Source organism: Lissotriton vulgaris, chromosome 3_1 (genome assembly GCF_964263255.1).
Source record: "Lissotriton vulgaris chromosome 3_1, aLisVul1.2, whole genome shotgun sequence".
Classification (NCBI taxonomy): Eukaryota; Metazoa; Chordata; class Amphibia; order Caudata; family Salamandridae; genus Lissotriton; species Lissotriton vulgaris.
The window spans coordinates 1,418,574,501-1,418,591,444 of record NC_141689.1 but is presented as its reverse complement, the minus strand read 5'-3'; the positions used below and the strand labels follow the sequence as shown (position 1 = coordinate 1,418,591,444).

General features: G+C 43.8%; 1 protein-coding gene across 9 annotated transcripts in view; it reads right to left on the bottom strand.

The window, feature by feature from the left end:
- PTPN13 (protein tyrosine phosphatase non-receptor type 13) overlaps positions 1-16,944 on the bottom strand; it is a 981,974-nt gene that overhangs the window by 188,490 nt on the left and 776,540 nt on the right. For all 9 annotated transcript variants that reach the window (XM_086961883.1, XM_086961888.1, XM_086961886.1 and 6 more), the window contains 2 exons: positions 4,426-4,597; positions 4,101-4,311 (listed from right to left, as the gene is read on the bottom strand). In XM_086961883.1, coding sequence (XP_086818009.1) covers positions 4,101-4,311; positions 4,426-4,597 — 383 coding nt within the window. The remainder of the gene's footprint in view (positions 1-4,100; positions 4,312-4,425; positions 4,598-16,944) is intronic.

Below are 16,944 nucleotides of genomic sequence, written 5' to 3'. Positions count from 1 at the left end.
ATTGACTGTTTTTTCTCTGAAAAATGTTCCAAGTTTGGAGTTGATTTGTATGGAAACTGATTTTACTCACCCTTTCTTTAATAAATGTCCCAGTGTGATATCTAGATATAACACACTGAGGAGAACCTGCATTCAATTGTAAACACTGCATAATATTTTGCAAAGCATTCATTTCACTTACCTGTGCCAGGCTTGGCTTGGTTCTAGAAATAAAATAACTTAACAATATTTTTATACAAACAAAATTGCTCTGAGTTCAGTCTTCGAGTGTGTGACATCATTTGCTGATTGAGTGTGTACAACAAATGCTTAACACTACCCTCTGATAAAGCCTTCCTGCTCGCCCACACTACCAAAAATAGAGAGTAAGGTGCTATCACCTTTTACCTCTGCCTACCTTTGGGGTTCCACTGAACTCTGTGCACACGATACCTCATTTTGGTATAGTATATACAGAGACAGTTTCCTACAAATGATGTGTCATAATTTCTTCTCTCCTCCTTTCCCCTTTTTAAGCACACCAAATAGGGGTCAGATTGAATAGGTCATACCCACTAGTGGGGATTTTTAGACTTCACACAACCCCCCACACTCCTATTTATCAAAATCTTCTTTATCGTTATATAGTCAGAAAAAGTGTTCCTGCGTAGTTCACAGCACGCCTCTTTCCGCAGCGGAACGCGATGGACCCAATGATGAAGGCTGCCACCAAGGGGCAACATGGTAGGTGAGGGTTTCACAAGAAATCCTTTGTTTTCTCCAGTGGAGGGTTGATTTTCTGGACATAGCTGGGTTCCATATTTATGATGTAACACTTTACATGGAGGATGAACCTTGTGTTTCCTCTCACTCCCTCTTGTTTTTAGTACATAAAAACGAATGCCCTCACTGTTGCATTTGGATTGCAAAACCCAGAAGAAAAACCTTTTCCGCTGGTTGACAATGGACTTGGCACCAAACCTCCCTGAAGTAAATGAACCTGGATATCAATGTCACCTAACAATATCTCACTCCTTTCATTCACTGATTTATACTGTAGACATAACCACCTGTTAGCCATGACTCATGGGAGGCAAAGCCTTCAATGTATCCTGATGACTTGTCTCCTCCCTCATCAATGGTACAAGTTACACTCCATGCATGTGCATCTAATATTTATGCCATGCGTTTTTTCATGTGTAGTGGTTATAAGCAAAGAATTTAAACCATATTTAGATCACATGGAGTTAACTCTGTGCAATTAGAGAATAGGCCTTGCAAGTATGGCCTCTGTTGTTTTCTACAGTAAACTGATTCTGAGAGGTAAACTGTGAAAAAATAAGCATTACTTTTTTAAAGCCAATTAAGATGTAGGGCCCGATGTAGGTAGGCATTTACCGGTCGGTAACGGCCGAATTCGGCCTTACCGACCGGTAAATGCCCTTTCCAATGTAGGTGGCCTATTTTTCACCGATTTGGTAAATTTACCGAATCGGTATATTACCGAATCGGTATATTTACCGATTCGGTAAATCAAGATGTAGCTGGTACTTCAAAGAGTGCCACAGGCCCTTTAGGAGTCGGTATATTCCACCCAATCCAATTGGGTGCTAAAATACCGAATTCAGGTGTACATGCAAATCTGTGCATGTACACCTGTGCCATGTGACACACAGACATGCCCTTAGGGCATGTATGTGTGCCACATGGCACACAAGCCTGGAATTGAGGTGCTACAGGGTGTCAAAGTGACACCCCGTTCCCCCTTGCAGGAATCAGTATTTACTGATTCGGTAAATACCGAATCGGTATTTCCTATTGATTCCTATGGGCTTCAAGGCCCATAGGAATCAATGGGAAATACCGATTCGGTATTTACCGAATCGGTAAATACCGAATCTTACAGATTCGGTAATTGTTAAATAAAAATGACCTACATCTGCCTCCTTCCAATTTACCTACTCTTAAATACCGGATCGGTATGATTCGGTATTTAAGAGTAGGTAAATCGGAATTACCTACATCGGGCCCGTAGTGTGGTAATAACTCAGAAATTGATCTCTTCATTGGAGTAATAGATTAGGGAATGTGCATTAAAACGGACATGAGCAAAAGGCTTTACTGTCTCACAGATTGCACATTACAGTTACTCTACCTTGAAACAGCTTGTCCAATATTCACAAAGCCTGCTCAATGTGATTTCACCTTACTTCACATTACCCCTTTGCATCCTGGTTTTGGTTAAATGCTTTAAAAAATATACACATGAAAAAATGCCATGGCATACGGCATATATTCAGATGTGCAGAATATCTTATTTAGCAACATTGTTGAAGGGAAACAGAAAATTATGACCCACTTGCCTTGCCCTATGGTGAGTCATGGCTACTCCCCATACAGTAGTAATAACTAGAGTATATGGAAATTAACACTTTAATGCTCTCAAATAGCACATACCATGGTATCTATATTGAAAAGGAAATATCCAGCTGAGAGAAAGAAAAAAAATATGACCATGGTAGCAAGATGAACAAGAAAACGACCAATCGATTGAGCCAGCAAGTTTTCTTCACATGGCTGATGGTAGAGCAATTTTGAATATGAGAGTAATCCATATGTTACTATAGAATCACTGCTACTATAGTCTCTATGACAGATTACTGACAACAAATCTTTAATTCGAAAACAATGGCATGTGGAAATGGACCATATACAGGGGACGTAGCAAAGAGTTGTTAATAAAATACATTCAAAAAGAAGACATATGCTATAAAGCATCAATATCTACATTGTCATTCTTGTACATAGGTTTTACACAAGAAGATTGAACATTGTTATTTTTCACAAAAGAAGTGTTTGACAAGAGATCATAACTCAAATAAAAAATATGATGAGCTGAGCGCCCATATATCTTTGCTATATCAGAGTTAATTTGGTGATAAATACCCGATAATGTATTAGTAACTGGAAATGTACTACAAACTTTGAGAGAGAGTATTCTTAGTGCTATGTTTTATTTAAATAATATTTGCTTAGTAATGTGACCATTTTTGCAATTAGTACAAGAATGATGTGATGCATAGAACTATGTTTTATTGGCATAGGCCGAATAAGGCCTCAATCAGGCCTCGACCACATCTTAGATTAGACGGACACATTCATTTTGTTAGATACAGAGAGATCAAGTGATTTGCCCAAAATCACAGGATGTTGAGCGTCCAAGCCGAGACTTGAACAAGTTCCCTAGCTTCGAGGTAAGGAAACGATTGGGGGTTTGTCAGATGTTTTTGGGCGCCTCCTGAGCTAGCGATGCTGTCTGATTTTCTACTGATTTGGTGCATATTCTGGACTTAAACTAGTTGCCAGGTTTTGCCCGTTCTGTAACTAATCTGACTGATTTCTGAACTACATGCTTATGACTGGAATATCATGCATCTTGATAAATTCTCTCATACTTTGCCTTTTGTATTCTCTATTGCACTTTAATATTTTAATAAAAATTCTTGTTTGTAAGTTTCTTTTGAGTCATGGCTAATTCTGTTTTAAATCTTATGTTTAGCGATGCATTTCCCCATCTCTTGTTGAAGACAACACCATCCCCGACACTGCATTTAGACGCTTCATTTCCAACATGTCAGGTTATCAAAAAAAACAGCAGCAACAGTATACACAGATGGAGTAGAAATAAAAGAAGAGCCTTTTGGCAAGAACAAGACCAGATGAGCATTCGTGTTTTTTTCTTTTTTGAATGCCATTTGAAGGAAAACAAATGGGTTTGTATTTTTGTATACGAAACAGCTGTGTTTTCCCTGAACTGGAATATTTTGGGCAATGCTCTGTCCTATAGCGAGCAAGGAAGTGATACCGCTTACATTATATTTTTATGTATATGTATGTATGTAAGTATTCACAAAAACATATGTGGAAACATTTGATGATCATTGCTGCAATGTATTTCCAAAAAGGCTGAATAAATACATTCAGATGAATTTAAGTAGGTCCATTTTGGACTTCTGATTTTAGCAAAATACTGCTCAGTCATGCGACTAAATGGAGAAGTAAAGTTGGGAATGAAATATCACAAGAATAAACTTAAAGAATCTAGCTAACATATTTTGTACCTTGTTGCTTTCAATACTGTTGTAGGAAGTGTCATTTCAAGGGCTCTCCTTGCTTCTCTCAGTGTCATTTCTAATGTACAGGCTCCGTTTATGTAGTGAATGATGTCAAAGGGCCGGAGGCTTCCTTCTATGTCTGCTGCTGAGCCTGGACTGATTTCACTAATATACAGCACTTGGCAAAGGCTGTCATAACCTCCCAACAAAGACAGACCTGTATTGAAGACAAAGCAATAAAGAAATGCATTTGTGGGTACAAACTCTACATTTAAAGAAAGAAAACACAGTACACATTTGAAGGATGAATGAAATATTAAGTGTTCAGTACCCAACTCGTGTTTGTTACACATCAGTGTAATGTCAGGCAGCATTTGAGGCATGACTGGAGCCTTAGGCAGCTCCAGAATCCGCCGGAGAAGGAGTCGGACAGTCTTGGGTGCAGCTCGGAGCAAATTCACTGCTTCGGTGTGACTCATGTTTGTGACATCATTGTCGTTTACCTGTAAGAAGAGAGGCGGGTAAAAATGGCAGGTGATGTGCATGATAACAAGAAGAAAAAAAACAATACTGAAAACCAAAAGTTACATATCACAGTAAATCAACCATCATAATTGTGACTGACAGTATTCATGGCCATTTTTTTCAAATAAGTTACTGTGATCTCAAAAAACAATGAAAATGAGAGCTTTCGTTTCATCATTCTTACTTTGTTTCTTATATGACATTTGAACTTTCAGGGCTAAATTCATATACTAGCATCAGCATACCCTTTTCCATTCATAGCAAAAGTAGTAGCATTTATTTGATCACTACAAAGGTGTGTCATTAAAGGCTGGTAAGTTTCGAGGTGCTTTCACATTTTAGAACTCTGGAAGTCAGTGGGTAAACTATTTTTTATGTTATACTGTTTCAGGCACTGTAATACTTACAGAAAAACAACCTGCTTCTGTGCATGACGAAACACACTTTTTAAACTGATGGTAGTTGACACTTTTGGCTCAACTACGTGTGTGAAAGTTTTTGTGCTTGATTAAATCCAACACAGCCTTTATGAATACATATTGCCTCATTGTGATGATGTACTTTATATTTAAAACCAGGATGTAACCATCCTTTTCTGGTGAGGGGAAATTAAGGGGAAATTATGTATTATCTTACTAGGTTTCCCATTTGAAGTTAAAGCCAAAATTAATGCCAGCAGCGATGTACATAAACAAAGATCTCTCATAATCCCCCACTCAATGCCATCAGTCTTAAAGCCTACAAGGACAACACTACTGGAAAAATCGCCCACGGGTATAAATAATACACTGTCTACCTGATGGTTGGTATGCCTCCAGGAGGTGGCAGAGAATTAAGTGCTAATATTCATACAACAGTCATCCAGACCTAATGATGTGCAATTGGCAAGGATATAGTATCCTTCATATAGCCATAAAATACTTGCTTTCAAAATTACAACACAATTCCCAAGAATAGAAGTTAAAGGAGTTGATATGGGTGTCTGTACTTCCAGCCAATGAATGACTTCAGACCTTATAATAAATGTCAACACATTTGTAGTGCTGTGGTTGAAAAGAGATGTGATAAAGGATCAGACTGAAAAAGAAGAGATTAAGCCCGAAAAGAGAAGGAAGATATAGGGAAAATAAGTGAAGACTGAAAGGTGCAGCCTATTCTATGACAGCATGAGTCAGAAGATAACTTTCCGGTTTTGGGATCCTGTAGACATCATCAGCACTCACTCTGCAAAAATCTGAAACAAAACATGTGCTTACATGTAACATTAATTGCGCAATGTGCATTTCTCGAAGACTCAGAAGCTGTGGACAGACTTTCAAAAGCTTTGGATAATGAAAAAGTGTTGGGACACTAGTAGCAGCAAAGAGTTTGTTTTATGTGCTGCTCCAATCTTAAATGCCTCATGTGCTCCTTAACATATATATAAAGTATAATACTGGATCGCAGGAGCTGTTATGATCTGGTGCTCTGTACAGGTCTTGAATTAGAAACACAAAAGATGAACAATTGTTACTTACCTGTAAACAGGTGGTTCTCCAGTATTGGTGTCTTTCATAGATTCACATGCTTGAATATTCCCCGTCGTCGGAGTGGGAGTCCCACGGTAAATAAAATAGCAATAAATACTAAATATATAATAATATATAATAAATATATATATACATAATAAGGAAAAACCCAAAAAATGCATACAAGAAGCATAGGGTACCTAACTAAAAAGTCCTCCATAGGAATGCATGGGAATAAAACAGTTCCAATGCAGCCTATCCTTGTCATTATGTTAGTCCAAACTGCAGCCAATCAGGCGCCAGCAGCCCTCTAGAACCTTCTCCTCAGAGCTCAAGCCCTCAGATTTTCGTAGCACAAGAGTGACCACAGAGTCTATGAGGAGAAGTGAGCCTCTGAGGGGAGGATGGGAGGGTCGCATGTGAATCTATGAAAGACACCAATACCGGAGAACCACCTGTTTACAGGTAAGTAACAATTGTTCTTCTCCAGTATTGGGGTGTCTTTCATAGATTCACATGCTTGAATATAGAATAGTTAGCAGTCCGTATTCCAACACAAAGTTTCCAGAATGCAATGTATAAACCAAAGGCTGGAATTAACAGGTATAAAAACCCATGCCATAGAAGTTATACAATCATATGCATACATAGAGAAGACATGCATTAGACTGGAAACTATTAGGAGGAGGGTAGAACAGAGGCTCACCTTATTGAAAAAGATTACGGAGCACAGCTTGTCCCACTGCGGTATCTCCTTCAGCCATGGCACCCAGATTGTAGTGCTTTGTGAACGTGTGCCTGCTGGACCACGTGGCTGCTCTGCAAATCTGATGCAATGGAACTCCGGCGAAGAGTGCAGTCGAAGAGGCCATAGACCTGGTGGAGTGGGCCCGTACTGCAGTCTGTAAAGGCTTTCCCGCTTTCTGATGGCAGAAAGCAATCGCCGAAGCCACCCAGCGAGCTACTGTAGGTTTGGTGACTTGCCGCCCTTTTTGAAAGCGGCCATAGGCTACAAAGAGTTGATCTGATTTTCGGAACTGGGCTGTTCTGCTGATGTAAAATTTTAAACATCTTTTAATGTCCAAGGAGTGCAATCGTTGCTCTGCAGGAGTTTACGGGTTAGCAAAGAAAGACTTCAATATAACAGGCTCATTAATATGGAAGTCTGAAGGCACTTTTGGAAGGAAAGTAGGGTTAGTGCGTAAAAGCACAGAATCCGGTTTAAACTGTAGAAATGGTGGTTTGATCGTGAATGCGTGCAAATCACTCACTCGACGTGAAGACGTCAAGGCAAGTAAAAGCGCGACCTTCCAGGTGACATACTTGAGGTCTGCTTTATGGATTGGTTCAAAAGGTGCAGTCATTAATTGTGATAGGACAATGTTGAGGCGCCACTCGGGAGGGGGACGCCGAACTGGAGGAAAAGTCCGAAGAAGTCCCTTGAAAAATTGGCGTATCAATCTGGATGAGCATAGGGAGGCGGAGCCATCATGGCGGAAGCGTGATATTGCCGCCAGAAAAACCCTTAAAGTAGCATGTGACAAACCCGACTGAGCCAGATGGAGAAAGAAAGGGAGGAGCTCAGCGGGCGTGGCATGCAAAGGATGTACTCCGGCGTCCGCACACCAGTGGCAAAAACGTTTCCATTTTAACTTGTAGGTTTTTATAGTTGATGGAGCCCTGGCCTGTGCAAGGATGTTACGACATTCCTGAGGGATGGTCAGATGTGCAAATTCACAGTGCTCAGGTTCCAGGCTGACAAGCTCAGGGAAGATGGGTCCGGATGGTAGATTTGACCCCCGTTCATGGAGAGAAGATCCATTCGAGGATGAAGAAGAATGGGTTTGCATTGAGACAGGAGTAGCAGCTCCGAGAACCACGCCTGTCGTGGCCACCTGGGAGCAATCAGAAGGATGTGGCAGGGTTCTCTCCGCATCTTCCAAAGTACTCGAGGCACTAGAGGGATTGGAGGAAAAGCGTAGGCGAAGAGATTCGACCAATCCATCAAAAGGGCATTGCCTTGGGATCCTTTGTGGGGATGCCAGCTTGCGTAAGCGGGGCATTTGCGGTTCTCAGGAGTCGCAAATAGGTCGATTACCGGAAATCCCCAACGGTGGAAGACCATATCGAGTGTTGGCTGGTGGAGTTCCCACTCGTGGTTGGATGATCGGGACCTGCTGAGGGAATCCGCCAGAAGGTTGGATAACCCCGGAAGATGAACTGCGGTGATTTGGATTTGATGATTGATGGACCAGTCCCAAATCGCCTCTGCCAGACGGGATAACACCGGAGACTTCGTTCCGCCCTGTTTGTTTATATAATGCATGCAGGTCGTGTTGTCCGTCTGTATGAGAAGTGACTCTCCCTGCAGCACTGGTTGAAATGATTTCAGGGCCAAAAAGATAGCCATAAGCTCCAACTTGTTTATGTGCCAGGTCTTTTGATGCAAAGTCCATTTCCCTTTGACGGAGAGGTCTTGGAGGTGAGCTCCCCAGCCCTCCAGGGAGGCATCCGTCGTTAGAGTCAGATCTGGGGTGTTGAACAGAAAGGACGTGCCTGCCGCTAGCTGGTGTGGTTGTGCCCACCATTTGAGCGCTTTCTTCATGGGAATGGTGATGGAAACCTGATCGTTGAAGGAACCGGTGACTTGACGCCACTGTTTGTCCAGAGCCTGTTGGATAGGTCGTGCTCGTAGTCGGCAATGAGGGACAAGAGCGATGCACGAAGAAGCCATCCCTAGAAAGGACTTCAACAATCGGACTGAAACGCACTTCTTTGACAGAAGAAGTGAAACTAGTCGGAGAATCCTTTGCTGACGTTCCCGGGAGACAAATGCTTTGGCTAGTTTGGTGTCCAGCATTGCTCCTAGGAAATCCTTGCAAGTTGTTGGCTGCAATTGAGATTTCTCCAGATTGATGGACAGACCCAAGGAACGGAATACTGTCTGACAAACTGCAGTATGGTGTTGGAGTTGTGAGCGGGATTGTGATTTCAGGAGGCAGTCGTCGAGATATGGGAATATCTGTATGCCTTGTAGACGAAGAAAAGCCATGACCGGAGCCAACATTTTTGTAAAGACTCTGGGGGCCGACCGGAGGCCAAATGGAAGGACCTTGAATTGGAAATGAAGGTGCCCCACCTTGAAACGCAGGAACTTGCGATGACCCGCGAGGATAGGGACATGGAAGTAAGCGTCTCGGAGATCGATGGTTGTCATGAAATCTCCGACTGAGAGCAAACACAAGATCTCTGTAAGCGTTAACATACGGAAGGTCTGATCCTTGAGATAGTGATTGAGTGCTCTCAAGTCCAGTATGGGTCTCCATTCTCCGTTCTTTTTGACGACAAGGAAAAAACAGGAATAAAACCCCTTCCCTCTCTGAGACTTTGGTACTACTTCCACCGCACCCTTTTGAATGAGAAGGCGAACTTGATGAAACAGTTCTTTGAGGTGCGGAGGTGGCGGTCCGGAAGGTGGTGTTGGAGGAGGTACCTCGACAAATTCCAATGCATGGCCTCTTTTCACAATGTCGAGTGCCCAACGGTCCGTAGTAATGGAGGACCATTGAGAACCAAACAGAGAGATTTGACCTCCAATTCTCCGTTCGACAGAGAAGTCATTGACGTTTGGTAGATTGTCCTCTGAAATTAGACTTTCCTCTGTAAGTTCTGGCAGGTTGCTGGCGGGAAGACTGTTGGCGGTTACCAGTGAAGCGTTGGTTACCTTGGTTGAAGGACCGATATTGACTGTTTCCTCCACGAAAAGTGGACGTAGTGCCACGTCCTCGAGCACCCCGAAAGGGCTGCTTCTTAAACTGAAGGGTACTCAAAGCACGTGCAGTGTCTGTGTCCTTTTTTATAGATTGTAGCGCCTCATCAATATGCGCTCCAAATAAAGACTCGCCGTCGTATGGCATATCCAGGATTCTTGCCTGAACTTCCTGTCTAAATGAAGTTGAGCGTAGCCAACCCTGTCGCCGCAGGACGGCCGCTCCCGCGAGTTGGCGAAAACCAGTGCAGGCCACATCTACTGCACAATCAATAAGTTCTTCTGCCGTCCTTTCTCCTTCTTGCAGAATTTTCTGTGCTTCTGCCTTGGAAGCATCCGGGAGTAATGCCACATAGGCGGACATGTCAGCCCAAGCCTGACGGTCATAACGACCTAATATAGCCATAGCGTTAGCTACTCGAACCGTTGTAGAGGACATGGAGGAAAATTTACGCCCAATAGCATCTAGGCGACGGCCCTCACGGTCTGGAGGAGCGGTGATTGTAGACGCCGGATTCTTTGAACCTCTCTGAGCTGCCTGCGTGACGACAGAGTCGGGCTTAGGTTGACCTGTAAGGCATGCTGGAGAGCCCACAGGAGCCTTGTATTTCTTTTCCAACCTCGGCAGTTGTGCCGGTAGAGAGTTAGGCGTCTTCATTATCTTTTCCCCTTCAGACCAGATGAAGTCTATAATCGGGACTGTGTGTATTTGTTTCAAGGGCTGGTTCTTGAAATCGTATAGAAAACAATCTTCCTCTCTGTGTGCTTGTGGCAATTTGAATCGTTGCGCCGCCCTGTCCATTAACTGGTGGAATCCTGCTATATCTACTGGAGGAGAATCCCCCGTTGGCACCTGAGAAGGGGATGGTGTTTGAGCACGATAGTCATCCCACTCCGCTAAATGTTCCTCACCATCCTCATCTACTTCAGAAACTTCTCCATCCTCACGTTCTGGAGGATTCTCGTCATCATCATCTTCTGGATAAATTGTTGTGTGCACCCGAACTGATGTCGTTTTGTGGACAGTAACAGGCGACGCTGGTTGAGGAGGATCTAGAGCCGGCTCCGAAACTGGATTCAACACCGATGGAACAACCGTAACCTGTAGAGTTGGTGGGAAACGTCGATTGTAATCCTCCAACATACTTTGGAGGTTCGAAATCATTGATATAGGCAACATTGCAGTTGGAACTTGAGGGTGAGTCGCTTGATGTTGGCCATAGAGATCTTCTTCGTCGTTACTGAATTCTTGGCACTTAATGTTCAAATCTGAAAGACTTTGAGCTTGGTTATCAGACTCTTGCTCAGAATCAGTAGCAAACAGCGGAGATGGAGGATTCATCATCTCTCTTTCTGTAAAAGTCTCGAACTGAGGCTTGCTGGACTTTAAAGGCAATAAAGGCATTGATGCAAAAGAAGAGGCTGGCGTGGAACCTGTGCCTTGCGTACGCGTCGACGGCATGACATCAGTGGTCTTCTGCGATGGAATTGTCTTGGATGCCATCGCCGACGAGGAGACCGTCGACGGAGCAATCTTCATTGGCATCGTCGTCGGAGCCATTGTCGACGGAACCTTTACTTTTAATGTCTTCGTCGACGGAGCCGTCGTCGACGGAGTCGTCGTCGACGGGGCGGTCGTCGACGGGGCGGTCGTCGACGGAGCGGTCGTCGACGGAGCGGTCGTCGACGGAGCAGATAGAAGAGGCCCTCTCGTCGACGGGACAGACGTCGGCGGTGCGCTCACCGTCGAGGGCGTCGACGAATCCAGAGTCTTCGAACTTCTAGTCGACGACGACCGGGTCGTCGACGAGTAAACTTTCTTCGTCGACGAAGATGAAATTGGAATCAACGAAGACACAGTCTTAGAACTGAGAACCACTCTCATCGTCGACGAAGACGTCGACGCCAAAGCTGACGACGAACCAGAGGCCAGCGTCGTCGTGACCGTCGTCGTCGATTTTGAACCAGAGACAGCCATTCTCGTCGACGGAGCTGAAACTACCGTCGTCGACGACAAATCCGTTTTCCTCACAGAAAAACTGGAAATTGAAGCAGAAGGAGCCTGAGAGCTTTGTCTCGTGGGCCCAGACGTGGCAGGTAATGGTGAAGACACCGCAGGGGCCAAAGTGAGGGCAAGTTTCCTCTTCTTAAGAAATGGTGAAGGCACCTCCTGCACACTACCACGTTTAGAAGCTGCTTTAGAACGGCCTGACACAAGACTTTCAGCATCAGAAAGTGTATTGTCCTTGTCCTTTAGCCTTTGAAGCCAAACAAGTAAACGGCCTTCTCTGTCCTTCAGAGTTTTCTCTGAGAATTTTTTACAGAGCTTACAGGTGCCTACCTCATGGTCCGGGTAAAGGCAGTAAATACACTTACTGTGTGGGTCATCATGAAATAATCTCAGCTTTCCACAGGAGGAACAAGCTCTGAAGAGAGACTTCTTACTTGAAGACATTGTGGAGAGACTGGAAACACTTGAAGAGATGAAAAACTGAGCAGAGCTCAGGGAGACTCCCTTACACACGACGTGCGGTAGAAAATCTAAGGGCTTGAGCTCTGAGGAGAAGGTTCTAGAGGGCTGCTGGCGCCTGATTGGCTGCAGTTTGGACTAACATAATGACAAGGATAGGCTGCATTGGAACTGTTTTATTCCCATGCATTCCTATGGAGGACTTTTTAGTTAGGTACCCTATGCTTCTTGTATGCATTTTTTGTGTTTTTCCTTATTATGTATATATATATTTATTATATATTATTATATATTTAGTATTTATTGCTATTTTATTTACCGCGGGACTCCCACTCCGACGACGGGGAATATTCAAGCATGTGAATCTATGAAAGACACCCCAATACTGGAGAAAGGGACCCGTTATATGCCAAAGGAATAGGGGTCCGTATTTGATTCTTCCTTTGGCAAACTATGTATAACCACACCACACTTCTCATACTGTATTCATACACTCGTCAGGCACACAACCAAGCACAAGGTGGAGAATACTAACCTTGAGCAATGGGATATACCACTACACCAATCTACTAATTAAACATATCCTCCTAATAAAAATCTGTTTTAGGACAGAGCATAAAGGGAAAATAGCTGCCCTTATACCCACTTGAGCAATCATCTTCAAAATGCAAAACGTTTAAGAGCCAACCTATCATATATCTTAATTTGTGTGGCCAGCCTTTTAAGCAGACTATTTTATGAACCATCTTCCATTTGCATTAGTTTAAGGGTGTTGCGAAAGGACGTCCAGGTACAAATTATTTGCATACAACCATATATAAAAAGTTTATACTTTTCATTTATCAATTGAATCTGCTGACATGTTTATCAACATGGTGCCAGATATTATCTGATTTATTATCGCCTACTTCTGAATGCTGTTTGGCAAATAAATGTAAGCTATTTGGCATACAATAGCGTAAAAGGATACTGGATATTGTTGTTGACCCTGTGAACATATTAAAATTTCCGAACTTTTTTTTGGAGTACTCCTCACTGTCCACCTACGAGTATGGTTAGGCGCAAAACAGCAGTAGCTGGAAAGCCTGCGACAGATATCTCTACCGTGACCACTATGTACTCTTTTTTGCAGCGGGCCTTACATCCTTTGCATTCTGATACACTTGTGCCCCTGATGAACGTGCCCCTAATCAACGTTGAAGATGACCACCTCAACCAGTGTAACATTAATGGGCCCATGATGGTAGATAAGGGCAGTCTTAGGTCCCCCAGCCATTTAACTGTTCCCTCCTTGCTTCTGCCCCTCTCCCCAGCGGTATTATAAACAATAAGTCGGATACCGAAGCATCATTAAACCAGGTGAATAGAGTATGTACAGTACTTGCTCACAATAAGCATCTGGAGTCCCTATCAACAATCGGGCCACGAAGTCCATCTTTGACCGAGGGGAGAGCCTCAAGAGCGGGAGGGGGTACTAAAAGGAAATCTCAAGTGATGGGGGGTAAAGTTAAGAGTTCTAGATCCAACTTGCCGCCCAAAGACCAAGTACCCTCTCATTTAATGCCCATTGCTGACAGGACGGGCTCACTGGACTCCTTCCATGTACTGATGATGAACTTGTTGGACTCAAAGCTGGGCCCGATACTCAGTCGCTTAACCGCTATTGAGAAATGTTTAGAAGCTCGAAAATGTCGTGACTCATCTTCATTATTGGGAGGGACCGGGGATCAGCAAGGTCAATGCAGTGTGCAGCCACCCATTATGATTAGTCCACCTAAAGCTATTAAGGGCCAGTTACAGACACAGTTTCACTTACAGTCACAACTACGGGGGGCAAATATCTGCAAGCCACGTGACAGACATAAAAGGGGGCAGTCTAAGCTCTAATAGGGCAGCAGCAAATTTAGGGGGAAACCACAACCACACCAGGGACAGCTTGCCAAATCAGTTCCAGCCAGGTCCAGTTCCCCGAAGAGAACTAATTAGAAGGCTGTTAGGTAGCCAGTCCCTGGGGGATCGGCATCTCCTTCCTCAGCAGTTACCGACCATTCACTTACCACCACCAGACACTCCTTATATAGTGGTATTGGGGAATGTGCCAACTCTCCCTCAGGGTTCCAGGGAGGATTTTTGCGGGTTAAAAAACAAAGTTTTACACTGGTTTTCGCTTAATACCTCACTGGGAACTAGGTTGGAGAAAAATATCAACATGGTACGTAGAGTAAGTTGGCTATGTAGCTCATGGAAATCAGGCCCGGGGGATTGTGTCATTGTTCATTTTAACAAACTGCATATAGCAGAAAGGATACTGTTTACAGAGTCATATCCTGTTAATCCTGGATCAAAGTCGACCATTGTGGCCTTACCACTTGGTTACTTTTATAAACCTGTCCCGCCGGGCTGCAGTAACATATCCACTAATAATGTAGCTCCACCTGATAGTCTTGGCTATTAGCACCCACCTCCCACCTGCCAGGCTTGGCTATTAGCACCCACCTCCGTGGTTAGATTTTCCAAGGCAGATGCCTTCACTGTGGCAGAATATTGGTCCCCCACCTGTGGAGCTGTCTATTAGGATTACCCCATTGGCTACGCTGGAGGCATGTGATTTACTCATTAGTCCTGCGCCCACGGTCTCTTGTAGGCTGCCTTCCCAGCAGGACTCTGTAGTGTTTAGTAAGGGGGACATAGGGGGATCTGCTAGTAATGTAATATCCTAGAATGTTGCTGATTTGGCGAACAAGTTGGCCTATGTGAAACAGTTTAGTGTTATATGTTTCCAAGAAACATTGTTACTGGACCACAGCTTATATCTGGAGGGCTACAAGGCCTTTTTCGTCCCTGTTTTACCCTGTTTGGCTGGGAGACCAAAGGGTGGTTTTGTAATATATATCTCACCCTTTGGTGAGACTCAAATCTAGCCCTCGAATTGCTCATGTTTACAGTCCCTGGTCCTAAGTAGAGGGGCACACAGAATGGTTTTTATAAAGTTTTTATAATGGGAAATCATGCTCTAGCAATGGGTGTAATATTACATTGTTAGGAACTTTATATAAGACAACACTGCATAGCAGAGCTGCACAACCTTATGGTCATGGGGGACTTTAATATACACCCATGTTGGGACCCTGGGATTACACGTTTAGCCGACTTGGGATGTCCAAGGGCAGAGGGGGTTCACTTCGAACATTTTGTTCAGGGGGATATTCTGAACGGCCTCCTACATGAATTTAACCTGATATCTCTCATGTCTTTGGGTGATCCTTTGAGCATGTCTAGTTTCTTCCCTCTTACAATTTTTATTTCAAGGTTTCATAATTGAGGATAGTGCTTTCAGTGACCATAACCCCCTCTGTGTTATAATAGGAGGCCCTTTATTGACCACCCAACTAAGAGTTGAACCATTTGGGGTCATTATACCGACCAAGGAGAAGAGAAGGTAACGTTGGTCACAGATATCTCCAGAGAGTCTTTATAATTCAGTAAAAGAATCTTGTGCCAGTGAATTTGCACTATGTACCTTGTTGGGTACTTCCCCGAAAGAGGTAATAAGTGTTTTTAACACTATCTCCCTTAGAGTAGGAGAATTTTTGAGTGCTCGGGTACGCAGCACAGTTTTCACAACTCCAAAATGGTTTAATTCGCCCTGTTCGCTGGCTTTAAGAAAATTGCAGGCGGCCCTTGATGAGAGTCCCATGAACCAGGTTTTGGTCAGAGCATGCTGCAAACATTATAAACTGAAGTTAGCTAAACGCAAATCTATTCTGAAGGATGAAGCGTGGAGGTAATTGTTAGAAGCTAGACCCTGAAGTATAGCTTCAGGTTCTGGAGCATTATTAATAGACCCTTCCTAGCCCATGCTGAAGGTGGGGACTTGGGTGCACATATTACCGAGGATGAATGGGTGCTCACTTCCAAATTGAAAGTTTGTCAGAGCAACCATGTCAGCATGGTCAAGGGGCAGTTGCACCGGTGTTAACCTTTGAACTGGGGGAGGTCGTGGAGGGCATTATTGGCTTGACAAGTAACAAAGCGCCAAGGCCTGATGGTATTCACCCAGAAATCTGCCGTACCCTTTTGGGCTCCTGTGCTTACAGCAGTTATTAATGCAGCTGCTAAGAAGGGATGCCCGGAGTCCTGGGCCATTTCTACAATTGTGCCGTTTTTTAAAAAGGGTGACCGAGGTAGTACACATTGTTACAGGCCCATTTCCCTGCTGGACTCAGTAGTCAAGGTACTGGGCTGTGTGCTATTTGATAGATTGACCGCCTGGACAGAGGAACATGAGATACTCTCAGAGGTTCAATATGAGTTCCACCCGGGCCGGTCAACCATCGCCCAACGTCTCAACCTTGATTTTGAACTTAATAAGTACATGGTGGCGCCATCTGGCACTATTTATCTAGCCTTCATGGACCTGTCCTCCGAGTTTGATTGTGTGACTAGGACAAAACCGTGGCAGTCCATGAAGGATATTGGGGTTGATGCTTCTGTCATCCATTTTTTGGCTGACCTTCACCGGGCTACTAAGGCTAACGTTAGATTTTCAAATGGCCTCCGGGTGACCGGGAACTTTGA